Source organism: Eleutherodactylus coqui, chromosome 6 (assembly GCF_035609145.1).
Source record: "Eleutherodactylus coqui strain aEleCoq1 chromosome 6, aEleCoq1.hap1, whole genome shotgun sequence".
Classification (NCBI taxonomy): Eukaryota; Metazoa; Chordata; class Amphibia; order Anura; family Eleutherodactylidae; genus Eleutherodactylus; species Eleutherodactylus coqui.
Window position 1 is genome coordinate 31,049,084 of NC_089842.1, and position 27,984 is coordinate 31,077,067.

A 27,984-nucleotide genomic window follows, 5' to 3' on the forward strand; every position below is an offset into this window, starting at 1 on the left:
GTAAAGTTTTATTGCGTAGTATACAGTAAAATAATTTTCTCTTCACCTTCATTGATAGTGATTTATTTTGCAGTGATGTTCTGATCTCTTGGAAGTCATGATGGTACCTCAAACAAGGTACAAACTGAGACAAAATACAAGGCCCAACGACCAAAACCAGACAATTTTACATCCAATGTTCAAGAAGTCAATAAGAGAGTCAATAAAATCAACCCAACAAAGATTTGTGAGCAGAAGTCGCTGTGAAGACCACCGCTCCTCCCGGTGCAAGAAATTCGAACCTCAGTAGTTATGGTATCAGTGATTAGCGATTGGTTGCCAATATTGCAAATGGTGGGAGTGGCACAACCTCGAAGAACAGATTCTACTGTAAGTGTTCCTGTTGAAGACAAAAATGACCAAGGATGAGTCACCTGAAGGCTTCTCCAATGTAGTCCCAGATCAATGACAGATAGGACTGTACCACGAAATAGGTTCTTCATAAAACTTTCAGTCAACAAGGCATGTCTACAGTAGGTAGTTGCTGGGGAATTGGTAAGTACTAAGGCTTTAGAATTAATGACTTCCCAAATTAGGAGAAGTTATGCTTTAAAGGGGTTGTCTTGTGAAAGCAAGTGGGTCTATACACTTCTGTATGGCCATATTAATGCACTTTGTAATATACATTGTGCATTAAATGTGAGCCATACAGAAGTTATTCACTTACCTGCTCCGTTGCTAGCGTCCCCGTTGCCATGGTTCCGTCTAACTTCGGTGTCTTCTTGCTTTTTTAGACGCGCTTGCGCAGATGCATCTTCTCCCTTCGGCTGGTCTTGGAAGCATCGGCGTTTTGGCTCCGCCCCCTTGTACGCATCATCGCGTAGCTCCGCCCCCGTCACATGCCGATTCCAGCCAATCAGGAGGCTGGAACCGGCACACGTCATGGGGCGGAGCTACACGATGATGCGTACAAGGGGGCGGAGCCAAAACGCCGATGCTTCCAAGACCAGCCGAAGGGAGAAGATGCATCTGCGCAAGCGCGTCTAAAAAAGCAAGAAGACACCGAAGTTAGACGGAACCATGGCAACGGGGACGCTAGCAACGGAGCAGGTAAGTGAATAACTTCTGTATGGCTCATATTTAATGCACGATGTATATTACAAAGTGCATTAATATGGCCATACAGAAGTGTATAGACCCACTTGCTTTCGCGAGACCACCCCTTTAAGGGTTCCCCATGGTTGTTGTCACTATTCATTGAACCCTTAACAAATGATGTGTTGGGAGTTCTTAAGGATTGGACTTGAGTCTCTGGTGTATACTAAGTGGTAGATTTAGGTTGCCATGAATCTTAGTACTGGGACCTAACTGAGTAATATCACTGAGCTGCTCAGTCAGTAACTGAGTTACAGTCAAAAGTTATAGTGGGGTAGGATGTGACACGGCTGTGTTTTTGCCTTGGGTCACGTTACTGGACTTCTTTTGGCAGAAAGGGGATCATCATTTTTCCCACTGACGAGTATAGAAAGGTAATCACACATTATAAGAGTGGACCTGTGCACCAGTGTTCATTTAGAGCTTATCTTATTGATGTAGCATGCATGTTTAAAGGGGTTGTTCAATTGAGAGAGAGAAAGGATTCAAAGAAATCTAGACAAGCTTAAATAGTGGGCAGTGACTAACAGAATGGTATTTAACAGGAAGAAATGCAAAGTCCTACATCTGGGCACGAAAAATGAAAAAAGCACATACAGAATAGGAGGAATTGGGCTAAGGAGCAGCACATGTGAAAAAGACTTGGATATACTTATAGATCACAGACTGAACATGAGTCAGCAGTGTGATGCAGCAGTAAAATTTTTTTACTTATCTTGCCTGGTCAGGACCGATCGCCAGGCATGTCCCCTGCATCGGGCATCTTCTTCTGTGGCTTCTAGAAGCAGACCTGGAGCGGTCAAAATGACAGCTTCTTGCTCTGCTCCGTCCATCAGCCACTTCCGAGGTAAACAGACGGGCCGCCCACAGCAAGCACGTCACAAGCAGTGCTTGCTGTGGGCGGCTCGTCCGTCCTAGCTGAACTCCCGAGTGCTGCGCATGTGCAGTGGAGAGGTGGCCCGTCCTGACTACTGTCAGAGGGCACCTGTCTTCTGCGCATGGGCAGATTCCCGGAGGGAGGCGGCTTGTCGGAGGAAGAAGAAGAGCCTCTGGGGGATGACCCCGCTGCACAACAACAACAGGAAAAAAGGTAAGTATAAGATTTTTATACTTTAGCACGCCATTAATCGTGGGTTCCCTGTGTCCATTAGGCAGACAGGGAACAATGGCTGCTAAAGCATAAAAATCTGATTCGTGTCAGAACCCCTTTAAGGTAGGAATACCAATTTAAAAAAAAACAAAAAAAAAGACACTCTCTTGGTCTCCTTTGATTTCCTTGAATTTATTGTAACTAAACTGCTACTTTCCAGTAACGTACCTGACATGTTTGAGTATTGTAGGATGCACATTGTCTCAGGACCAGTACATCTCATAGTCATCCCAGTGTCACACCAGTCTACGCCGTTTCCAGTACAGGTTGGACAAGTCAGGCCATTCTGTCTAGTGTTGTTTGGTGATACTGTATTAGAGAACAACAGCAATGTTTTATATCAAACTGTTTCTACAAACCTTTACATCTCATAATAAGGAAGCGATCCTCCCACTGTCAATTATCTGTGAATCATCCCATGTGACCTTTAGAAGAAGACAGTAGATTGTGTCTAAGAATACAACAGCATGGACTGTGATTTGGTGTGGGATCCCCTTCGAGGTTGGGATATGCTTATTCCTACTATTTATGGAGATGGTCTTCCAGATGACACTTACATACTGGTGCTGGTGGCGTACAGTTATCAGTGTAGCAACACGAAAAGCCCTTTTTTGACTGGCTGTTGTGAGTGCTGAAGCTTCCGGGGCCCTGACACTGGTTCTCGGGGACACAGGATCTTCCAAAAAATTCAGTTTTCTTTACTCCATCTATGAAGAAAAAATGTAACAAAAATTACAAAATGTTACTTGGTGCTTACACTACTGCGACTGTACTAACTGTACTTACCAGTACTAACCCTGATACTAATGACCGCAGCTGCTACTAATACCACCATCATTACTCTTGATGCTACCGCTACTAATACAACCATCACTGCTAGTACTATTACTACTAATATCACCACTGTTGATAATGCTGTTACTAATATCACTGCCATCACTGCTAATACCACTACTACTAATAACACAACCATCACTGCTAGTACTATTACTACTAATACCACCACTGTTGATAATACTGTTACTAATATCACTGCCATCACTGCTAGTACTATTACTACTAATACCACCACTGTTGATAATACTGTTACTAATATCACTGCCATCACTGCTAGTACTATTACTACTAATACCACCACTGTTGATAATACTGTTACTAATATCACTGCCATCACTGCTAGTACTATTACTACTAATATCAGCACTGTTGATAATACTGTTACTAATATCACTGCCATCACTGCTAATACTACTAATAACATTATTATCATTGTTGATACTATCACTATTAATACCACCACCACTAGTAATACCTCAACCATCAATGCTAATACCACTAATATTTATACCACCACCACCACTGTTGATACTACTGTTACTAATACCACCATTATCACTGCTAATACCATTACTACTAATACCACCACCATCTTCCAGAAGATCCCTAATACAAGGGTAACCTTCATTCCTCCATAATGCCAATGACCCATATACACCTTCCATAGTAACCATGCGCGTAGAGGCACAGACTCTCCCGGGAGGACAGGTGACGTTGTTACCGGTGCAGAATGTCGCTCCCTGGGCTAAGCAGATGGTGCATGAGAGGGAAGAACCTAGGTGAGGAATAAAACACAGATTTCAGAAATGGTGAAATGTATTGTTTCATGGGATTTATTTTACTTTTTATGACTTCCCCATTGTGGCTCTTTTCTTAAAGGGGTTTCTCTACTAACCTTTAAGGTATTTGAAGGAGATCTTCAATAAACATTATCCACTAAATATATTATATAGAACAATCCTTTCCCCTTCATAGGAGCCCATATATTACAAAATCCTCTCCCCTATCCCAGGTATCTATCAAATGTACATAGTGGGATTGGAGAAGAGTAAGGAAGTCCAACGAATAAAAGAAACAGCAGTCGTATACCAGTTAAAGCTATTCTTAAAGGGGTTTTCTGCCCGTTTTGCAACTGACGACATATCCTTTTAATAGGTCATCAGTAGTTGATTGACCAGAGGATAGATGAACAGTTGAAAAAAAGGGCAAAAAACTCCTTTAACGCCCCACTTAATACCCCACCTTGGTGTAGCTGAGATCTGGGTTGCTGTATACACTGAAGTAGTGTTCTAGGTGCCTAAGTCATATTCCATTCACTGATTAATAAAGTAATTGGACTAACGCGTGGAAAATGGATCTAGTGATCACCTCCAGAGCAACTACTCAGTGAAAGGAGTTCTCTAGTGATCGCCAAACTCAACGAAGAGGCTCATTTTACCTTCTCTTGTGATGGCAGTTACTTTAAAGTACAGTGGTTAATTTGCAATGACCTAGTTTGCCACCCTTAACCCCTTAGTGACCAGCCCATTGCCTTTTTACGTCCTGCCCAAGTGGGCTTTATTCTCTGAGGACGTAAAAACATGTGTCCTGCAGAGAATAAAGCCACGTGGGCTCTGGATGTGACAGCTCCTTTAAATCTCCTTGCTCCCAGCGACCAACGGTGAGTGCTTGGAGCAGTGACCGGAGGCCTCGTTGAGCGGTCCCCGGTCACGTGATAAAGTAGCGATATAATATTAGGCTGGTCACACATGACCGGAGAGGAATTACGGGTTCTGCATGCGCTTGATCAGCGGTAATCCACAGATCAATCACATGCATTGGATTACAGTATTCCCCCCAATTAGCGGGTCGGAATTACGTAATCCACTCGCAGAAGCAGAACACAGCATGCAATATTTTACCGCGGATATCCGCGACCTAGAGCTCGTTGTGCTCTATGACCGCGGATATACTCGCAACCGATATGCATATACATTGTATACGGGCTGTGGGTACCCGGGTCATCTCTAAGCGATGGTGTGGTAAATATAAACAAAAAAAGGTGTACTGCGCATGACCGTCTGTGTGAGTAGGCAGTTATGCACAGTACATTACTCGGCCATATGCAGGGTCATGTCCGGGCTCACAGCTGGGATCCGCTGCGGGCCTCCGCAAGCGAATTCCTCATACAGCCATGTGAGCCCGGCGTTATTCAGACCGCTACCTGTAATACGTATTTTACAAGAAGCCCCGGGAACGTTCGCCTTCATGCAGTTCGAGGAGCAACTTGTTGAGCGCCTTCTGTGTGAGACCGCAGCAAGACTACAAAACCTCACAGAACGCCACTTTTTACACCCCATCCCTGCCGCTGAAGTCACAAAATACCCCCAAAAAAGCGAGAGAGGAGGGGGGGATACATGGTTTTCTTGCCCCATGTGCTCATCCCAACCAGCCTCCGTAATTACCCTTGTCTTCAGACATAAAACGCAGTTTATATTATTACTTTTATCTAATATTTAGGGAATGCCAAAAAATAGGGATGGCGGGGGGATTATTTTTAGGAAGTTAATTTTTTTTTCCGTATAAGAGGGCAATGGGACCTGGAATGTATTCAGTTGTACCCTGAAATCCAGCGGGCATTTCCTCCATTATGGGCCTAGCCATGTGTCCTGTAAGTAGATTAGGGCCACAATGGGTATGCTTCTGAACACGGGATAAACGGGGGTATCCATTTTGGGGTGAAAGTCTTTATTCCTATGTACACTGTACAAAAAAAACTGTTTTTAAATTGACAAAATTGCCAAAAAAATGAAAATCGTAATTTTTTCCTTCTGCTTTGCTTAGATTCATTCAAATACTGTAGGGTCAAAATACGCAGTACATGCTTGAATGAATTTGTTAAGGGGTCTAGTTTTCAAAATGGGGTCACTTGTGGGGGTTCTCCATCGTTTTGGTCACTCAAGGGCTCTACAATTGTTCAATACGGCCTAAATCTCCTTCAAGCAAAATTTCTGTTCCGAAAGCCACCGGTTGCTCCTTACATTTTGGGCCCTATTGTGCATACAGACCTAATACTAGGGCCACAATGAGTATGCTTCTGAGCACAGGACAAACAAAGCTATCCATTCTGGGGTGCAAATCCTCATTTTCATGTGTACTATAGAAAAAAGTCCTGTCTTTAAAATGACATATTTGCAAAAATATGAAATTTTAGTTTTTCTCTTCTAAATTGCATTGACTCCTGAAAAAAAACTGCCAGGTTAAAATACTAATGACACCCCTCAGTGAATACGTTAAGGGGTGTAGTTTTTAAAATGGGGTCACTTGTGGGGGTATCTATCATTTTGACTCCTATGAGCCTTTCCAATCTTGGCTTGGTGTAGGAAAACAAAGTGTTCCTCAAAATGCTGAAAAGTAATGTTAAATTTGTACGTCTCCTAAATGGTTAAAAAAAATGAAAGTTGTTCCAATGTGCACCCAAAATAAAGTAAACGGATGGAAATACATATCTTAGCAAAAATTTCTATATTATGTTTGCACATATTTGAGATATTGCAGTTGGAAATGTGAAAAAATGACAATTTTTTTCAAAATTTTCCCAATTTTGGCGCTTTTAATAAATAAACACAAATTCTATCGGTCTATTTTTTCCTTCTAAATGAAGTACAACATGTGGCGAAAAAACAATGTCAGAATCGCTTGGATATGCAAAACATTTCTGGTGTTTTTCCATGTTAAAGTGACACATGTCAGATTTGCAAAATTTGGCCTGGTCACTAAGGCACAAACAGGCTTGGTCACTAAGGGGTTAAGACCAGCCAAGATTTCCCCTTTGCACTCACCCTGTCCAAAAAAAAGCAAGAAAACGCATAGGAACACGACCGTTTTCATGGCATCCAGTCCCCGTCAGCCGCAGTCATGTGCACTGAGCAGTCTTGCAGTTTTCCATGGTAAACATTAGCCAGGTTTGCTGTCGGTTACATATTCATCTGAGGTGCGGATGGAATGACGGGAGGACACAACATGGACTTTAAAGTTTCAGACAATAAACTTGTATTGCTCTTGGTTTAATATTGCTTGACATTTTATCAGCTGTAGCAAAGCTGATCTTCTCCCTTGTAATGTATGCGTGTCCACCGTATAAGTCCCAATGCTGAAGGGCAGAGTTGCCTCGTTATGCCAGGAGTGATTCCCCAAGCATCGCATCATTGGACAGTTTTGTGGTTCTAGAGTCTGAATAAGCCGGGTGACGACCCCTGAAGAAGCTACAATACTGGTAATGCTATCCAGCTACCCAGAAACAGATGAGCTGAATAATATACCATCAATATCATATCATTAGTTTCTCCTTAGCATGTTCTGTCACTCCAAAATAAAACCATACTCCTTAGGAAGTATAGCTGATGGGAGTAAGCACTGCCAACCTTGGCTACATGTGACCTGTGCGGTTTCACATGACACCAGCAATCAGTTACTAGGGGGGACACCAGGCAGATGTGAGCTGGGACAATTGGCCCCCTTAAGTCCGCCCAGCCATGGAATATCATCTGATATTGTATCTATGTATGGACGTTGGTTCTTGTTCTATTTATGTTATGAGCTTGGTTCTGGTGCTGTATTTGTTATAAGCTGGTTCTGGTACAGTACTTATTCACAAAGTTGTTCTGGTGTGGGTACACTACTATCTTGCTGCTTACTGGCAGACTACTTATTGGTGCAATATACAGTATATTTGTTACGTTCGTGCGGGCAACTAAGGACGGGCGCACACGAACGTGACCCAGGTGGGCGGGTCTAAGGGGAACTGACCCTATGCTGCAGGGAAGATGATAAGGCCCTACCTACTATGCAGGGCGATCGCCTCTATAAAGGCGATCCTATGCTGGAACCTCGGCCCTGCTCTGCCTGAAAGGGGAATACTCACAACCAAGCGAAACTGCCATAATGAACAAACTCACCACACAACCTTGTACTCCACAGCAGATGGTAAAGCTGAATATACAAGTGAGGTGTTAGTTCATACATTGGCCAATGAACTTAAGCTGCAAGCCCCGGCAAGGCCCCTCGTGTCTTGCAGTCCCTACTCTAGCAAGACACTAAACATGCAGCACAGGACACCATTCACACTGCAACACACTAGGGTTAGCATGCCAGACACCCAACCACATAGAACAGGACAATTCACTCCTAATGTCTAGCCACCTGCTCAGACATACGGAACTTGACACTGTTCACACCATACACCCCCTATAGGGTTATCCCCACCTAATGTCTGCCCACCTGCCAAACACTGAACACTAGTCAGACAGCAAGCTGCAACACAGAAGTAACATGATTGCTCATCCTGGACACCAGCCAGACACTGACAGGAGCTGGGTTTATATGTGAGCAAAGACCCGGGGGATTGGCTAACAGCACATCACCACACCCAGTTAGCTCAATCATTCACCACCTGTGGGGCTGTGCTGCTAGTAGCCATAGTACTACAGGTCTCAGCAGCACAACCTAACAATATTCTTCATGGGAGTTCACCAAAGCTAAGGCCGGCACTTAAGCTCCACCATTATTCTTCCAATGCCATGTTGCAAACCATCCAGGAATACAGGTTTTGTAGGACCAGACCCTCTTCTCCGTTGGCCTCACCCCACAGATGAACCAGGACAGTTTCAATAAGACTTAAAGGGGTTTTCCATGAAAAGACTATTGATAACCTATCTTCAGGATACACAGGAGTCCTGACGATAGGTCATCAATAGTATTTTTGTGGAAAATCCCTTTCAGAAAATCAGAGCTGCAGTGTCAGTGTAAGAGGTTATGAACGGCCCAGGTAAAGTAAACGGATGGAAATATATATCTTAGCAAAAATTTCTATATTATGTTTGCACATATTTGAGATATTTCAGTTGGAAATGTGAATGACAATTTTTTTCAAAATTTTCCCAATTTTGGCGCTTTTAATAAATAAACACAAATTCTATCAGTCTATTTTTCCGCCTAAATGAAGTACAACATGTGGCGAAAAAACAATGTTAGAATCGCTTGGATATGCAAAACTTTTCTGGTGTTTTTCCATGTTAAAGTGACACAGGTCAAAAAACGCAAGAAAACGCATAGGAACACAACCGTTTGCATGGCATCCAGTCCCCGTCAGCCGCAGTCATGTGCACTGAGCAGTCTTGCAGTTTTCCATGGTAAACATTAGCCAGGTTTGCTGTCGGTTATATATTCATTTGAGGTGTGGGTGGAATGACGAGAGGACACAACATGGATGAGAGGCATCTTTGGTTTATGCGCCCGTTCAGACGGCCCAGGTGCCGGCAAATACTTGGTGGGCAGGGGGAGAGAGTTTAGTTGTGCGGAGAGGGGGAGAGAGTTTAGCAGAGCCTCTACTAAACTCCCTCCCACCTCCCTTTTTTGGCAGCTATCATTGGAGTCTATGAGAATGGCCGGGGTATTACGGCTGAAAAGATAGGTCCAGAACTATTTTTTTCGGTTGGCATAAAAACGACCGGAATGCGCCCCGTATGCGTTAAGGCCGACCATTTTTATGCACCCGAAAATCGCCCATCTGAACTGATGCATTGGAATCCTAAATAATTTCACTGAGGCAGCAGAATAAACTGGATGAAATAAAGGTATCTTTTCACGGTAGCGATTCTGATCAACTCTTAAACGTAGCTTTTATTTTGTATATATTAAAATAAGGAGACTAGATCCTAGTCTTGTGGAAGACACACACACGCAAACTAATATTAAAATTCTTCCCTTTCCTGAGCTCAGTGGTGGGTGTGGAGCTACGGGAGAGAGAGAAAAAGGGGAAGTAAGAATAATAACCCCTATTGGAGAGGACTGGCTTAACACAGTCAGGATAAAGCCAAAAGTAACAATATGGCACATGTCCAGTCCTGATCAATATTGTTCCTATAAATGGGTAAGGGTAATCGGCCAGTTCGTTGTGTACTGGAAAAACCCAATATAGCAAATAAAGCCACTCTTTGTCTCAAAAGCAGAGACTAGATCAAGGGTGAAAAGGATTTAACCCTTTCAGAGCCGAGAGTGCAGAGCTGGTAACCAAAATTTATTAATCAAAGGTTCAACGTATTTCCGGCTTGTGAATTTATAGTGACCAATTAGAATAGCGACAGTTCTTGAGTCATTTGTTGCTAGGTAGAATAGCTGGGAGGGAGACATTAGACAGAAAAGCGTGCGAGGTGGGAGGAGCCTGAGACGGCGGCTACTGGTTCCTCTCCGTCAGTCGGTGTGCATATTTGGGATTTCAGCCGCACTTAAGCAGCGCTGCTGATTAGAGCCACCTGATTTGCTCTTCAGCACCACGTGACTACACTGCGTGCACGCGGATTGCCTTAAGCAGTCGTGTGTCTGGCTTGCTTCTGCCAAAGTCTGCTAGGAATCGGCAAACAGAGTTTCACTGTATATTCCTGTATGAAGAAGTGGGTATATAAAAATATAAAATATATATGTGTAAGTAAACAAGGGATGGAAAAATACTTTCATAGGTATATAGAAGATAAAGAATGTATAGTATATAAAGGATATATGAGGGAGAATGTCCGCTACAGGTATATGAAAGTATATGTCCACTGTCACTGAAGTATAGCTATTGTGTATATCCACTTTAAACCAGCAGAACCGGACAGCAGCTGTGTGCATATGGGACCCGTGTTGATGTCACCGTCATGTGATCAGTCACTTGTGTAAGAGGAGTTTGGGGTTACATGATCAGAGAGTAATCAGTGTGTGCCGATTTGATTCCTGTTGTTTGGGATGAAGAATATAAGTAGCAGAGCTGTGTATGTGTGGTATGCATGTAACAGGGCTGTGTGTGGCGTGCATGTAGCAGAGCTATGTGTGTGGCGTGGATGTAGCAGAGCTGTGTGTGTGTGTGACGTGCATGTAGCACAGCTGTGTGTGAGGTGCATGTAGCAGAGCTGTATGTGTGTGACACGCTCAGTAGCAGAGCTTATGTGTTTGACGTGCATGTAGCAGAGCTGTGAGTGTGACATACATGTTTCACAGCTGTGAATATGACATGCATGTAGCAGAGCTCTGTGTTTGTGAGGTGTGGAGTAGAGCTGTGTGTGACGTGTATGTAGCAGAGCTGTGTGTCACATGTATGTAGCAGAGCTGTGTGTGTGACATGCTCAGAAGCAGAACTGTGTGGTTGATGTGCATGAAGCAAAACTGTGTGGTTGATGTGCATGAAGCAGAACTGTGTGTGTAACGTGCATGTAGCAAAGCTATGTTTGACGTGCATGTAGCAGAACTGTGTGTGACGCGCATGAAGTGGAGCTGTGCGTGTGTGACACATATGAAGCAGAGCTGTGCATGTGTGACGTGCATGAAACGAAGCTGTGTGTGTGACCTGCATGTAGCAGATTGTGCGTGTGATATGCATGAAGCGGGTCTGTGTGTGTGACGCGTATGAAGTGGAGCAGTGTGTGTGTGACGCGCATAAAGCGGAGCTCGGTGTGTGACGTGCCTGGGGCGGAGCGCTGTGTGTGTGACATGCATGAAGCAGAGCTTTTTAGAGATTTTAGCCATGTAGTAGTTTTACTGCCCTATTTTTTTTCCTTTAGCTACCAAAATTATTTTTGCTGCATTTTCCCCCCGTGAAATATAGGGCTATTTTTTAATATCTTTTTCACTGACCTTTTTTTCCCATTTTTTTTAGTTTTATTGATAACCTCCGGTCTATCATCTGGGCCGGAGGCGCTATCTCTCACTCTATTTTTTATTATTTTGCTGCACTTCTGATAGTATCTTGGGAGAATATTGAGCTAATTACTTATTTAGGACTGCAGTTACTTTCACTGGTCCGAGCAATTAGTGAACTACAGTGATCAAGATAGAGATATTGCTCTCAAAATTATACTCCTATAGGACTAAGACCTGTATATATCTGGGTCCACATACCCGCTATAGGTCCTCAAGACACTGCTTATATGTATTCACTCATTTCTGAGTGAATTGACTTTATAGGAGTGAAATTTTGCTGCTCTGAGACCATTCACCTAGATTCAGTTAGAGATACAACTTCTCAGCTAGTGCCTTGGTTCTGGTTGTGTCATCTGTAAGCCTCCAGTTACCATTAACATTGGTCTATTGAGTCCTAACAGTTCCCTGAGTCAGTCCTTTTTGAAATCGCTAAAAGCCATCTTGGCTCTATTCCATACCCAGCTGTCAATATCGAGATCTAATATTGGTACATTACTGTAAGGTTCCTGATTATAGATGAGCGAGCACCAAAATGCTCGGGTGCTCGTTGCTCGAGTCGAACTTTCCGCGATGCTCGAGGGTTCGTTTCGAGTAACGAACCCCATTGATGTCAATGGGGCGACTCGAGCATTTTTGTATATCGACGATGCTCGCTTAGGTTTTCATTGGTGAAAATCTGCAAAACCCAAGAAAGTGATGGAAACGACACAGAAACGGATAGGGCAGGCGAGGGGCAACATGCTGGGCTGCATCTCAGGTTCCCAGGTCCCACTATTAAGCCACAATAGCGGCAGGAGTGCCCCCCCCTAACAATTTTTACTTCGGACAAACCCTCATTAGTAAGCCACACCTTACCTAAGAACCACACTACCTCCAACTAAGCACAAGCACTGCCTGCGGGACACACCTCTGCCTCTTCTCCTGGGTTACATGCTGCCCATCCCCCCCGCACGACCCAGTGTCCACAGCACACACCAAAGTGTCCCTGCGCTGCCTTCAGCTGCCCTCATGCCACACGCTGGCCTCATAGCCACACCACCCTCATGTCTATTTATAAGTGCATCTGCCATGAGGAGGAACTGGAGGCACACACTGCAGAGGGTTGGCTGGGCCAGGCAGCGACCCTCTTTAAAAGGGGCCCGGCAATAACCCACAATGCTGTACAGAAGCAATGAGAAATCCAATCCTGTGCCACCTCCGTCAGGAGCTGCAAACGTGGGCATAGCAATGGGGAATCCATGTGCCACACAGTATTCATTCTGTCAAGGTGTCGCATAGCTCAATCCACACTGCAAGGGGAAAGCCATCTGCGCTCTGCCTCCATACGCAAGTCAGTCAGTGCCTTTGTGCCAGACAGGTCAAACACCGCAATGGGAACTAAGTTAGCACCAACAGCATAGGTGGGTCCTAGGAAACCCAAGACATGAACAAAAACTTATCTGAGCGGCCAAACATGGCAGACTTGCACCGCGCACATGGCATAGGCCTCAGCCCACAGATTCAGCAATCCTAGGCAGGAAGCGGACTTTCACTGCACCCAGGACATAGGCCTCTGCACAAGCCCTCAGCAATCGCGGGCCTACAGCGGACTCCAATGCTAGTGTAGCTGTGCACGTCTCATTAGCGCTGTATTGCTCCTGTAGTTTGTCCCAATGCAGTGCCCCAGATAGTAGAGCTAACGTCAGATTAAATACAGGTGGGCTTCGACCCATACTGCATGCCTCAGTCAGACCGGGGTTTTTTATAAATAGTTACAGGCAGGTACAACTCCGCAATGGGAATTCCGTGTGGACCCAAAGCATGGGTGGCTCCCTGGAATCCACCGGCGGTACATAAACAAATCCCATTGCAGTGCCCTGGACAGCAGAGCTAACGTCAGATTAAATACAGGTGGGCTTCGGCCCACACTGCATGCCCCAGTCCGACTGGGGTTCTTTATAAGTAGACATAGGCCGGTACAACTCCGTGTGGACCGACAGCATGGCTGGGTCCCAGGAAGCCACCGGCGGTACATAAATAAATCCCATTGCATTGCCCAGCACAGCTGAGGTAACGTCAGATTAAATGCAGGTGGGCTTCGGCCCACACTGCATGCCCCAGTCTGACCGGGGTTTTTAATACATAGACACAGGCAGGTACAAATCCCTAATGTGAAGTCCCTGTGGACCCACAGCATGGGTGGCTCTCTGGAACCCACCGGCGGTACATAAATGTATCCCATGGCATTGCCCTGCTCAGCAGAGCTAACGTCAGATACAATACAGGTGGGCTTTGGCCCACAGTGCATGTCCCAGTCAGACTGGTAATATGTACCTTAACAGTAACCGCGTTGGTGGGAAAGTGGTCGCGACTGCGGACCTAGTAACGCGGTTTTATTTAGTTGGTTTACGGAATTAAGTGGGCCGTGGCGGGGGGACGGTGGGGGGGCTCTCTTATTGTGTCGTTAAAGGTGAAATTCTTGGACTGCCATCAGATGGACCAATGCAAAGGCATTTGCCAAGAATGTCTTCATTGTTGGAGGAGGAGGAGGAGGAGGGGGATGTTTTTGAGGCAGTACGTGTCCTCTCCATGTGTCCGTGGTTATATACACCTTAACAGTAACCGCGTTGGTGGGAAATGGCCTCGCTGCCATCATGTCTTTGGGAAGCCTCCGTTTCCACACCCCAGTGACATAGCATTAGCAGCGGTATAGGCAGAGCCCAGGATTAGAAACATTTCAGCGGTAGCATTACAGACAGGCCCCAGTAACATTTCAGTAGCAACAGTATAGTCAGACCACAGTAACATTTCATTTCCAGAAGTGCAGACAGACCCCAGTCACATTTCATTGGCAGCAGTGCAGACAGACCCCAGTAATATTTCATTGGCAGCAGTGCAGACAGACCCCAGTAACATTTCATTGGCAGCAGTATAGACAGACCCCAGTAAAATTTCATTGGCAGCAGTGCAGACAGACCCCAGTAACATTTCATTGGCAGCAGTGCAGACAGACCCCAGTAACATTTCATTGGCAGCAGTGCAGATAGACCCCAGTGACATTTCATTGGCAGCAGTGCAGACAGACCCAGTAACATTTCAGTTCCAGAAGTGCAGACAGACCTCAGTCACATTTCATTGGTAGCAGTGCAGACAGACCCCAGTGAAATTTCATTGGCAGCAGTGCAGACAGACCCCAGTAACATTTCATTGGCAGCATTAGGAACAGGCCCCAGTAATATTTCAGTAGCAACAGTATAGACAGACCCCTGTAACATTTGAGTTCCAGCAGTGCAGACAGATCCCAGTAAAATTTCATTGGCAGCAGTGAAGACAGACCCCAGTAACATTTCAGTAGCAACAGTATAGACAGGCCTCAGTAAAACTTCAGTTCCAGAAGTGCAGACAGACCCCAGTAACATTTCATTGGCAGCAGTGCAGACAGACCCCAGTAACATTTCATTGGCAGCAGTGCAGACAGACTCCAGTAACATTAACATAGAAGCAGTATGGGCAAAGCAGCAGATTCACATTTCCCTGGCAGCAGTGTAGGGAGAGCACAGCATTTGTAACGTTTCAGTAGTAGCAGTATAGACAGGCCCCAGTAACATTTTTGTCAAAGCAGTATGGGCAAAGCAGCAGATAAACATTTCCCTGGCAGCAGTGTAGGGAGAGCATAGTATTTGTAACATTTCAGTAGTAGCAGTATAGACAAGCCCCAGTAACATTTACGTAGAAGCAGTATGGGCAGAGCCCACTATTTGTTACATTTCTGTTATAGCACTATAGACATGCCCCAGTAACATTTCCGTTGAAGCATTATAGGCAGAGCCCAGTATTAGCTGAATTACAGTAGTAACAGTATACACCAACCAAGGTAAAATTTCAGGAGCAGAAGTATCGGCAGACCGAAGTAACATTTCTGTTGCAGAAGTCTAATCAGTCCCCACAAGCGTTACAGTGGCAGAAGTATAGGTAGGCAGAACAGAGTTACATTTCTGTAGCACAAGTGTAGGCCAACCCCAGACACAGTGGTGTACCATGAGTGCAGGCGAAGCCCATAAAAATTACTTGGATTACATTGTAGGCGAGGGCCCGAAAAATTGGTGTACCGACAGTACAAATGTACCCCAGAAAAATTGCCCATGCCCAACCCAGAGGGCAGGTGAAACCCATTAATCGCTAAGCGTACTATGGCTTAATTTTTAACTAGGCCTGGAGGCAGCCCAGTCTAAAAAACAATTGGTTCAGGTGGAAGTTGCAATGCTTTAATGAGAATTGAAACAGATAAATATTATTTAGAAAAGTTATATGAGCCTTTTGGCCCACAGAAAAATTGCCCATTCACGGTGATTACGAGAGGTTTCAGGAGGAGGAGCCAGAGGAGGAGGACGAATATCATACACAGATTGACAAAGTTCTTTAGGTAGCGCTGCTGTCCGCTGGTGGAGAAGAGAAGTCTGGGGAAATGCAGGCTTTGTTCATCTTTATGACTGTAAGCCTGTCGGCGCTGTCAGTTGACAGGCGGGTATGTTTGTCCATGATGATTCCCCCAGCTGCACTAAACACCCTCTCTGACAAGACGCTAGCCACAGGGCATGCCAACACCTCCAGGGCATACAGCGCGAGTTCATGCCACATGTCCAGCTTTGACACCCAGTAGTTGTACGGAGCAGAGGCGTCACGGAGGACGGTGGTACGATCGGCTGCGTACTCCCTCACCAACTTCTTACAGTGCTCCCTCCGCCTCAGCCTGGACTGGGGAGGTGTGAGACTGTCTTGCTGGGGAGCCATAAAGCTGGCAAAGGCCTTGGAGAGTGTTCCCCTGCCTGCGCTGAACATGCTGCCTGATCTCCACGCCTCCCCTTCTACGTGGCCCTCGGAACTGCGCCTTCTGCCGCTAGCGCTGTCAGATGGGAAGTTTACCATCAGTTTGTCCACCAGGGCCCTGTGGTATTGCATCACTCTCGAACCCCTTTCCTCTTCGGGTATGAGAGTGGAAAGGTTCTCCTTATACCGTGGGTCGAGCAGTGTGTACACCCAGTAATCCGTAGTGGCCAGAATGCGTGTAACGCGAGGGTCACGAGAAAGGCATCCTAACATGAAGTCAGCCATGTACCTCTACGCAACACATGGCTGTCCTCACTAGGAAGATCACTTTCAGGATCCTCCTCCTCCTCCTCCTCCTCCTCAGGCCATACACGCTGAAAGGATGACAGGCAAGCAGCATGTGTACCCTCAGCAGTGGGCCAAGCTGTCTCTTCCCCCTCTTCCTCATGCTCCTTCCCCTCCTCCTCCTCCTCAACGCGCTGAGATATAGACAGGAGGGTGCTCTGACTATCCAGCGACAGACTGTCTTCCCCCGCCTCTGTTTCCGAGCGCAAAGCGTCTGCCTTTATGCTTTGCAGGGAACTTCTCAAGAGGCATAGCAGAGGAATGGTGATGCTAATGATTGCAGCATCGCCGCTCACCATCTGGGTAGACTCCTCAAAGTTTCCAAGGACCTGGCAGATGTCTGCCAACCAGGCCCACTCTTCTGTAAAGAATTGAGGAGGCTGACTCCCACTGCGCCGCCCATGTTGGAGTTGGTATTCCACTATAGCTCTACGCTGCTCATAGAGCCTGGCCAACATGTGGAGCGTAGAGTTCCACCGTGTGGGCACGTCGCTCAGCAGTCGGTGCACTGGCAGATGAAACCGATGTTGCAGGGTCCGCAGGGTGGCAGCGTCCGTGTGGGTCTTGCGGAAATGTGTGCAGAGCCGGCGCACCTTTCCGAGCAGGTCTGACAAGCGTGGGTAGCTTTTCAGAAAGCACTGAACCACCAAATTAAAGACGTGGGCCAGGCATGGCACGTGCGTGAGGCTCCCGAGCTGCAGAGCCGCCACCAGGTTACGGCCGTTGTCACACACGACCATGCCCGGTTGGAGGCTCAGCGGCGAAAGCCAGCGGTCGGTCTGCTCTGTCAGACCCTGCAGCAGTTCGTGGGCCATGTGCCTCTTCTCTCCTAAGCTGAGTAGTTTCAGCACGGCCTGCTGACGCTTGCCCACCGCTGTGCTGCCGTGCGGCGCGACATCGACTGCTGGCGACGTGCTGCTGCTGACACATCTTGATTGCGAGACAGAGGTTGCGTTGGAGGAGAAGGAGGAGGGTGATTTAGTGGAGGAAGCATACACCGCCGCAGATACCAGCACCGAGCTGGGGCCCGCAATTCTGGGGGTGGGTAGGACGTGAGCGGTCCCAGGCTCTGTCTCAGTCCCAGCCTCCACTAAATTCACCCAATGTACCTTCAGGGAGATATAGTGGCCCTGCCCGCCTGTGCTTGTCCACGTGTCTGTTGTTAAGTGGACCTTGGCAGTAACCGCGTTGGTGAGGGCGCGTACAATGTTGTGGGAGACGTGGTCGTGCAGGGCTGGGACGGCACATCGGGAAAAGTAGTGGCGACTGGGAACTGAGTAGCGCGGGGCCGCCGCCGCCATCATGTGTATGGGGCCGAGCACAGCGGAGGTGAGGGTGTGGGTGCAGGCCATGAGACGGTAGTGCCTGTGTCCTGAGAGGGGGGTTGAATCTCGGTGGCAGGTTGGGGCACAGGGGGAGAGGCAGTGGTGCAAACCGGAGGCGCTGAACGGCCTTCGTCCCACCTTGTGGGGTGCTTGGCCATCATATGCCTGCGCATGCTGGTGGTGGTGAGGCTGGTGGTGGTGGCTCCCCGGCTGATCTTGGCGTGACAAAGGTTGCACACCACTGTTCGTCGGTCGTCTGCACTCTCAGTGAAAAACTGCCAGACCTTTGAGCACCTCAGCCTCTGCAGGGTGGCATGGCACGAGGGGGCGCTTTGGGAAACAGTTGGTCGATTATTCGGTCTGGCCCTTCCTCTACCCTTGGCCACCGCACTGCCTCTTCCAACCTGCCCTGCTGCTGCACTTGCCTCCCCCTCTGAAGACCTGTCCTCAGTAGGCTTAGCAAACCAGGTGGGGTCAGTCACCTCATCGTCCAGCTGCTCTTCCTCTGAATCCTCTGTGCGCTCCTCCCTCGGACTTACTGCCCTTACTACTACCTGACTGATAGACAACTGTGTCTCATCGTCATCGTCCTCCTCACCCACTGAAAGCTCTTGAGACACTTGCCGGAAGTCCCCAGCCTCATCCCCCGGACTCTGGGAACTTTCCAAAGGTTGGGCATCGGTCACGACAATCTCCTCCAGTTGGAGAGGAACCATTGCTGCCCATTCTGGGCAGGGCCCGACAACAGTTCATGAGAGTCTGCCTGCTCCTCAGAATGTGTCATTGTAATGGAGTGAGGAGGCTGGGAGGAAGGAGGAGCAGCAGCCAGAGGATTCAGAGTTGCAGCAGTGGACGGCGCAGAACTCTGGGTGGTCGATAGATTGCTGGATGCACTTTCTGCCATCCACAACAGGACCTGCTCACACTGCTCATTTTCTAATAAAGGTCTACCGCATGGAACGTGCCTCTCTCCTAATCCCGCAGCAGTCGGCTGCGATACACCTGGATCAGGAGCTCGGCCTGTGCCCACACCCTGACTTGGGCCTCCGCGTCCTGGCCCGCGTCCACGTCCTCTAGGCCTACCCCTACTCCTCAGCATGGTGTATTACCAGTAGTGCAGAAACAGAACGCTGTAATTAAATGTGCCGCTTATTGGCCTGTGGTTGGAGGCTGACTTCGCTTACGGAACGCACAGCAGAGCCAGGAAAGACTTTTGCGCAAGCCTGCTATAACACTTAGCTGGCTGCGTATGAATTAGGACAACTGCCCCCAGCAGAGACGCAGTACACTGAGGACGGTCACAGGCAGCCCAAATAGATTTTTTTTCCCAAATGTTTTTGGAAAAGCCCACTGCCTATATAGACTGTATATGTCTTCTGTCCCTGCCTCACCACTACTGGCCCTGGACTATGTAAAATTACTGCAGACTGTTTCACTGTGGACAGGAATACAGCGGTGATGTGACGGGCAATGCAGAGCCAGGAAAGAATTTTGCGCAAGCCTGCTGTAACACTTAGCTGGCTGCGTATGAATTAGGACAACTACCCCCAGCAGAGACGCAGTACACTGAGGACGGTCACAGGCAGCCCAAATAGATTTTTTTTTCCCAAAATTTTTTTTGAAAAGCCCACTGCCTATATAGACTGTATATGTCTTCTGTCCCTGCCTCACCACTACTGGCCCTGGACTATGTAAAATTACTGCAGGACGCAATGCTCTGCACGGCCGGAAAAAAAAAATGTGCAACACTGCTAAAAGCAGCCTCAACAGTACTGCACACGGTCAGATGTGGCCCTAAGAAGGACCGTTGGGGTTCTTAAAGCCTAAAATAACTCCTAACACTCTCCCTATAGCAACTCCAGCATCAGCAGCACTTTCCCTGAACAATGTCAGAATGCATCTGTGGCGAGCAGCGGGAGGGGCCGATTTATATACTCGGGTGACACCTGATCTCGCCAGCCACTCACTGCAGGGGGGTGGTATAGGGCTTGAACATCGCAGGGGGAAGTTGTAATGCCTTCCCTGTCTTTCTATTGGCCAGAAAAGTGTGCTAACATCTCAGAGATGAAAGTGAAAGTAACTCGAACATCGCGTGGTGCTCGTTACGAATAATGAGCATCTCGAACACGCTAATACTTGAACGAGTATCAAGCTCGGACGAGTACGTTCGCTCATCTCTATTAACCATTTGTTTCTGGGCTTTTAAGATGGCATATTTCAATAAATTATCTGGGTAACCTTTTTGTTTAAAATGGGCTCTTAGAAGATTGACTACATATTCAGAGATTCTCAAACAATTTCAAAAAAATCTAGAAAGCTGTTCGAGTCAAGAGATTTAAAATATGTTCTAGTCTGGATATTGTTGTTCGAGGTGAAGAGTTCCAAATCCAGGAAGATCACACTCTCACTACTGATGTCTTCTGAGAACTCTAGACCTTAGTCTTTCCTGTTGATGTGGCTAATAAAGGCTTCAATAGTGTTTTTTGGGCCATCCCATATTATTAAGATCTCATCCATAAATCTCTTATGAAAGATGATAGAAGGATTGCTCATAAATATATCTTCAAAAAGGCTCATGTAGAGATTTGCATAACATGGCACAAATTTAGTGCCCATTGATGTCCCTTTTAATTGCATATAAAATTCTTCATTGTATGAAAAATAATTGTGGGTGATTCATAAATTTGATAGCTTCAATAATAAATTGCCATGAGGGGGTCAAATCCAAGAAAATGTCTAATTGTTTGCAACCCGTTATCATTGGAGATGTTATTGTATAGCGATTTCACATCTAATGTGACCCAAAGATGTGTATCCTTCCACTTTTCATCAAGTTAAGTAGATGTTTTGTATCTTTTAGATATGCTGGTATATTTAATACAAATCTTTGTAGTTGATTGTCGATGTGTGTTAAGAAAATTGTGGACCAATGTATCAGTTAATTGTTCTTTTATTGGATTGTAGGCTAGAAATATATAGCGTGATGCTAGTATAAGTAGTGAAGCGGTTAAATGAAACCCTTCTATAGCTGTGCATGGTACTGATGGGACAGACAAAAGATAAGATCTCCCAGACCCCCCCTTGCATTCCTTTTCACTGAATTCATAACGGTTTCATTGTATGTTATAGTTACACCTTAAAAGATGTAACTTATGTTAGTCATTTTAGTTTTAGCCTATTATGTATTCTTATTAATCTTGGAGGTATATACTTTTCCTGTGATGTCCTTTATGGTATATATACCGCATACACCTTAGAATAAAGTAGAAATCACTTGATACCACAACAGGCTGGTGGGATTTGCATTTCTTCTGGGTCCAGAATTCTACACGAGATCTGATAGTCTTCTCCTTGGTAAACAAATTCTCTTCACATTTTTGGTCCTTTGCGCCAGAAACTCTCACTGCAGAGGCACAGGACACTGACTGGACAGGTGGGTCTGAAGTACTCTCCGATTATTAAAAGACCTCCATCTTGCTTAAGCGTCATTAGAGGTCAGTCGGGCATCCTGTACAAAACAGTGACGCTTTTCCGAACTAGCCTGAGAATTTAGAAGCCTTCCTGATTACATGTAGTAAGTACACAGGTTGTATACCTTTTTCCTTCATCTTTCTGCTTTTTCCGTATTCTTTATTGTATAGAAGATTTTACAATGTGTCTTGTAAATGAGAAAGTAAAGACAAATTAGTTGTCAAGAGGCAATAGCAGTAGTCTATATGAGACCATAGCCATTGTGTGAAGGCTACAGGAAAGAATTACTCCGTGCCGCACGTTAAAGAAGGGGTTAAATGATGTCTAACGGCACATGGGTGTTGCCAAAAGTACAACATTGTGATAAGTTTTGCGTTGAGGGAACTTTACTCATTATTTTCTTACTACTTTTTTTCCCTTTGATATTGTGTTATAGAATAACTAAAAATATACAAAGAGGGCGGCCGCCTACTAACATATTGTAATATTTGTATTGTTGTCTTAGACTGCATGAAGCGAATGTGTGAGTGATTGAAATAAGCGGATCCGATACGTGGGCACTGACCTCTCGGGCACATTAAGTACCAACCTCGCTGTGCAGGTTGTTTTCGGACAAGCCCCTTATTGTGTTCAATGTTCACCGGCCCTACTCGGAAAGGCAAGAAGGAGTCTTTGTGTATATAGCGGAGCACTGATTCTGGTCAGGAACTTCTGCATTTTCACTATATATTTTAGTGGTCAGAGGCTTGTTTTATGTTGTTTGTCTTGTAAATCGACGTCACGAACATAATTACTAACAATGGGAAATACAAACTGTAAAGCATTCTCCTGTGCATGTCACTGTTGTTGTTGCCAATGACAGGACGTCCTTGAAGGGGATAAGAAGTACATTCACAAGTTAGATCCTGACTATGTCAAATATTGTGACAAGTGGTAAAAGAAATATGGATTTAAAAATAAATTAAAAGCCACTAGTAGAATCATGTGATAGAATACGGACAAAATAAACTAAATATCAGCAGAAATACGGATTATCCGCTGCTGAAGCCTGGTTAAAAGAAGTCCAAACCCGCCAAGCTCATATAAAAAGTAGACCCAATGCAGCAAAAACTGAAATGATGCCTCTAGTAGATAAAGAAGATTATCATTTAATCTGCCCTCTACAAACTGTGCCACCTATCCCTGCAGCTGCACATAGGGGTCCGGGTAGTGCCCAACCGCCCCCATACTTCCAAAAACCTACACCTAATGCTCCTCCGTTCCCAAGTCATCATATAGATTCCCTGTTAGATGATGACGGTAGTCTCAAGATTCCTGCAACCCAGGGCCTCCTCAGGAGGGAGAGACAAATTATCCAACGAGTATCACAACAGATTAAGGATGTCTTTCCTATGATTAATGTCCCAACCCCCCCCCCCTCCCCCGACCCCGCGGGGTGGGTTAGATGATGGCCAGGGAGGTCAACATCCTGCCACCATGGAAGTATAAAGACCATGGACAGAAAATGATGTTGTAAAAGCAACAAAACATATTAAGCATTCAAAAATAGACCCCCAACAGTTTGCTGAACAATTCAGAGGGTTAATGAGAAGTTACAAATTGAATGGGGAAGAAATAGAGAGAGCAGCTAGAAGAATTCTAGGGCCAGATTGGAGTTCTGCAGAAGGAAACTGGAATGGGAGGAAAGGAGATGGTAGACCCCGTCCACATGATAATCAGGATTTAATAGAGAGAACAATCTCATTCAAAGATGTAGGAACAGGTGGGCTAGAAGGACGAATTGGGGGGAAATAAATAGATGTACTCACAGAGATGATGAGGATGTAGATCAGTATTATCACAGACTGAAGGAAGTATTTGACATCAAGAGTGGACTAGAGGTACCAGAGGTAAATCAGAAAGAGAGAGATGATCCTAACACTGTACATAATCAGCAGTTAAAGAATGCGTTTGTAAGTGGAGTAAAGAAGGAAATAGGAGGTTATATAATGAAACATATGGTTACCCTTAGGACAGGATCATTACAGGATGTTTTGGAGTATGCAAAACATGAAGAAAAGTTTTACAAAGAAAAGGGAAAGAAGGGTGAGAAAGTGAGAGTTTTTATACAGGGAGAAGAATGTGATACCATGGTTTAGGAAAGTCAGAGAGATCATTGGACAGCAAGAAGACGTGGAAATAGAGACAGAGGAAGAAGCAGAGGTCGGACGCAGCTCAAGGATTAAATTGTGCGTTGGAATTGTGAGAGATCTGGTCATATTGCCCGAGGATGTCCTGAGAACGAATACTCTTGGACATTTTGAGAAAAATGACTAGAAGAGGTGGATGTACAACACTTGGAGGATCTCTTGGCAATTTCTACTGTGTGTGAGAGATCTCCAGGTGAATGGGCGGATGATTACCTTCCTGGTGGACTCAGGAGCCACCAGGACATAAATACATCCCAATGATGTACCTGATGTAAAATGTAGTAACAGTCATATCATGGTAAGAGGGGTTAATGGCCAGACTCGCAGGAAATCCCTCTCTGAACCCGTTATCATAACAGACCCACAGACAAATAAGTCTGAAATGTCAGATTATAGTGTCTCGAATATGTCCGGTAAATTTGTTGGGACAAGATACGATGACGAAATTAGGTATTTCCATTATCCCTAAGGGAAATAAATTTGAAGTTAGAACAGCCCCTGGAGAACTGCAGACATACTACATACTGAAGATAGCAGTGGAGCAATGTAGGTGGGAAGTGAATGACATAATGAAGGAGGTAGAAAAACAATTAATTACAGCGCTGCAACGCCATTTTGGTGAAAAAACGCTTTCCGCCAGGGTGGACTTTCAGCCAGAACTACATCTTCATTGTAGTATGTGTTACTGGTTCTATCAAGGACCGGATATCTCGTATGAAAAGGAATTGTTTAGAGAGAGTCCTACATCCATCACGGTGGAACAGATATTCAAGGACACAGAGGGATATTCTGCAGCCTCATGTATCCTTAGTGAACACATGCAGTCACTATACAAAGGCCTTAGCCCCCATATATCCCTCTCAAAACCACCAAATGCAGAAGGAAAAGAGCTAGGCCAATTTGTATATGCTTGTAAACAAAGTAGGGATTGGATCCGGAGGCTGAATGGCATCTGGGAAAATCAGAAATTAAAATAATTTGCAAAAGTAGTCCAAACTACCTTGATAGCACATCCTGGAGTCTTGATTCTAGAAGAATCGTTGTTACCTTGACACATAAACCTTACAGTGCAGGAGACTGACCTAGAACAGTTGCCTGATAGTCTGTGGTCAAAAGGGCCAGTCAATGTTGGATTGATAAAGGGCGTAGAACCAGTCACTATTACTCCTAGATCTACCTTCCGTCTACATCAGACACAGTACCCCCTAAAACCAGAAGTTGAACTTGGCATAGAGCCTATACTCACAGATCTATTACAAGCAGGAGTTATTGTGCCATGTCCAGACAGTCCCTGCAACACACCCCTGTTCCTGGTTAAAAAGGCTCCTCCATCCGTGGGATGGAGGATGGTGCAGAACTTACAACAAGTTAATAAGGCCGTGATTCCAAAATTAATGACCTCAGACCAGAATCTACTGTTGTGGATATCAGCAATGCCTTTTTTTAGCATACCCGTATACCCTGATCACCAATTTTGGTTTGCTCTCACGTACAAGGGAAGAAGGTATACCTTCACCAGGGTACCCCAGGGTTATTGAGTGTCTCCAACAATTTTCTCTCAGGCTGTGTTAGCAAACTTAGCCCAGTTTCAACCTCCTAGAGGTAGTCAGCTACTACTGTATGTTGATGACATACTGCTAGCAGCAGGCAGTGAGGAAAATTGTAGGGAGGACACAATCGCACTCTTAAGGTTTGTCTATGAGCAAGGCCATAAAGTAAACAGGAAGAAACTCCAATACTGTCAGCAAACGGTTAAATATTTGGGGTATAATCTGTCACTTGAAGGTAGGCATTTAGACGACATGAGAAAGCAAGCAATCCGGGAGGTTCCAAAACCACAAACAAAAAAAACAAATGATGTCTTTTTTGGGAATGACAAACTCCTGCAGAGGCTGGATCCCAAATTATGCATCTCTGACAGCGCCTCTTAACAGACTCATCTATGATGAACCTCTGGCTGCAGCTGACAGGATCCAGTGGGATGCACCCTCTGAGGAAGCCTTTGTTACATTAACCCCTTAGTGACCAAGCCTGTTTGCGCCTTAATGACCAGACCAAATTTTGGAAATCTGACATGTGTCACTTTGACATAGAATAACTCCGTAAAGGTTTTGCTTATCCACGTGATTCTGCTATTCTTTTTTCGCCACATGTTGTACTTCATTTAGGTGGTAAAAGTAGGCCGATAGAATTTGTGTATATTTATTAAAAGCACCCAAATTGGGAAAATTTTGAAAACATTTACATTTTTTCACATTTTCAACTGCAATATCTCAAATATGTGCTAACATACTGTACAAATTTTTGCTAAGGTATATATTTCCATCTGCTTACTTTATTCTGGACACACAATAGAAAAAGTTCAGGTTTTTTAACCATTTAAGAGACGTGCAAATTTAACATTGATTTTCAGCATTTTGAGGAACACTTCATTTTCCCGCACCAAGCCAAGATTGCAAAGGCTCGTAGGTGTCAGAATTTTAAAAACTACACCCCTTAATTTTTTTCACTGAGGGGGGTCGTGAGTATTTTTACCACACGTATTTTTTTTCAGAAATTAATGAAATTTAGGGGAGAAAAAATAAAATTTCATGTTTTTACAAATATACCATTTAAAAGATGGGATTTTTTTCTATAATGCACATGAAAATGCATATTTGCACCCCAATTGGATCCCCCCGTTTGTCCTGTGTTCAGAAACATACCCATTGTGGCCCTAATCTTGTGTCAGTATGCACAATGGGGACCAAAGCGAAAAGAGCAGACGGTGACTTTCAAAACAGACATTTTGCTTGAAGGTGTTTTAGGCCCCATTGCCCAATTGTAAAGCCCTTGATGGACCAAAACGATATAGAACCCCCACAAATGACCCCATTTTGAAAACTAGACCTCTTAACTAATTTATCTAGGGGTGTGCTGTGCATTTTGACATTACGGTTTTTGAATGAACCCGTTTTTTTTTTTTGTACAGCATACAAATCAATGAAGGCTTGTACCACAAAATGGATACCCCTGTTTGTCCCGTGTTCAGAGACATACCCATTGTGGCCCTAAAATTATGTCCGTATGCACAACGGGGCCCAAAATGAAAGGAGGAGCCGGTGGCTTTTAGAACAGACATTTTGCTTGAAGGCGTTTTAGGCCCCATTGCCCACTTGTAGAACCCTTTGAGCGGCCAAAACGACAGAGAACCCCCACAAATGACCCCATTTTGAAAAATAGACCACTTAACCAATTCATCTAGGGGTGTACTATATATTTTAACCCCACAGTTTTTGAATGAATCTGAGCAAAGCAGATGGAAAAAAATTACGATTTTCATTTTTTGGCAATTGTTTCATTTTAAAAACATTTTTTTTGTATATATCGTACATAAGAATGAAAAAGTTCACCCCAAAATGGATACCCCCGTTTGTCCCGTTTTCAGAGGCATACCCATTGTGGCCTTAATATTATGTCTGTATGCACAACAGGGCTCAAAAGGAAAAGCGCATCAAACTTCAACTGTGTCTTAACTTTTACGTAATCGCCATTATCTATTGGATAACGGCGATCACGTGACCGGGGACCACTCACTGCGGCCCGCGGGCACTGCTCCAGGCTCTTGGCTACATTTAGTAGCCAGGAGCAAGGAGACTTTGAATTTCCAGGGTCCTCAACAGCTTTTGCGCTTGCGTCTGCCATTTTGCTAATGGACACATGCGCCAAAGTTGGCAAAAGGTCCGTGGATAAAGATCCCATCGGGGGACATTGCCAGAGGCCTTAGGTAAGTAATTTCACCTCCCCTCACGAATCTGATCTGTGATTGGAGGTGAAATTTTCGCTTCTTTTACTTTTACATGATTGCCGTTTTCAATTGGAAAATGGCAATCACGTGACCAGGAACCGTATTTTGTGGGCCGCAGTGAAATCTCCAGGCTCTCGGCTACATTTGGTAGCCAGGAGCAGGGAGATTTTAAATTACCCTGGCAATCTGTGCCTTTTGCACATGCGTCCGCCATCTTGGCGGCAG

General features: G+C 45.3%; 1 protein-coding gene across 1 annotated transcript; it reads right to left on the bottom strand.

The window, feature by feature from the left end:
• Positions 1–136: 136 nt before the first annotated feature.
• Positions 137–27,973, bottom strand: LOC136633517 (phospholipase A2 inhibitor gamma subunit B-like). Its single transcript, XM_066609278.1, has 5 exons — positions 27,937–27,973; positions 3,780–3,896; positions 2,842–2,991; positions 2,453–2,593; positions 137–379 (listed from the first exon to the last, which is right to left on the bottom strand). Exons 1-5 carry the CDS (start codon positions 27,971–27,973, stop codon positions 180–182), a joined length of 645 nt encoding a protein of 214 aa, XP_066465375.1. The 3' UTR covers positions 137–179.
• Between the last annotated feature and the right edge of the window lie 11 nt (positions 27,974–27,984).

Coding starts and splice junctions, on each gene's coding strand:
- LOC136633517 (XM_066609278.1), bottom strand. CDS start 27,973: ATGGCGGACGCATGTGCAAAAGGCACAGATTGCCAGG. Junction 3,897..27,936: donor AAAAGGCACAGATTGCCAGG/GTAATTTAAAAT, acceptor TTCCTCACCTAG/GTTCTTCCCTCTCATGCACC. Junction 2,594..2,841: donor TACGCCACCAGCACCAGTAT/GTAAGTGTCATC, acceptor TCTCTAATACAG/TATCACCAAACAACACTAGA.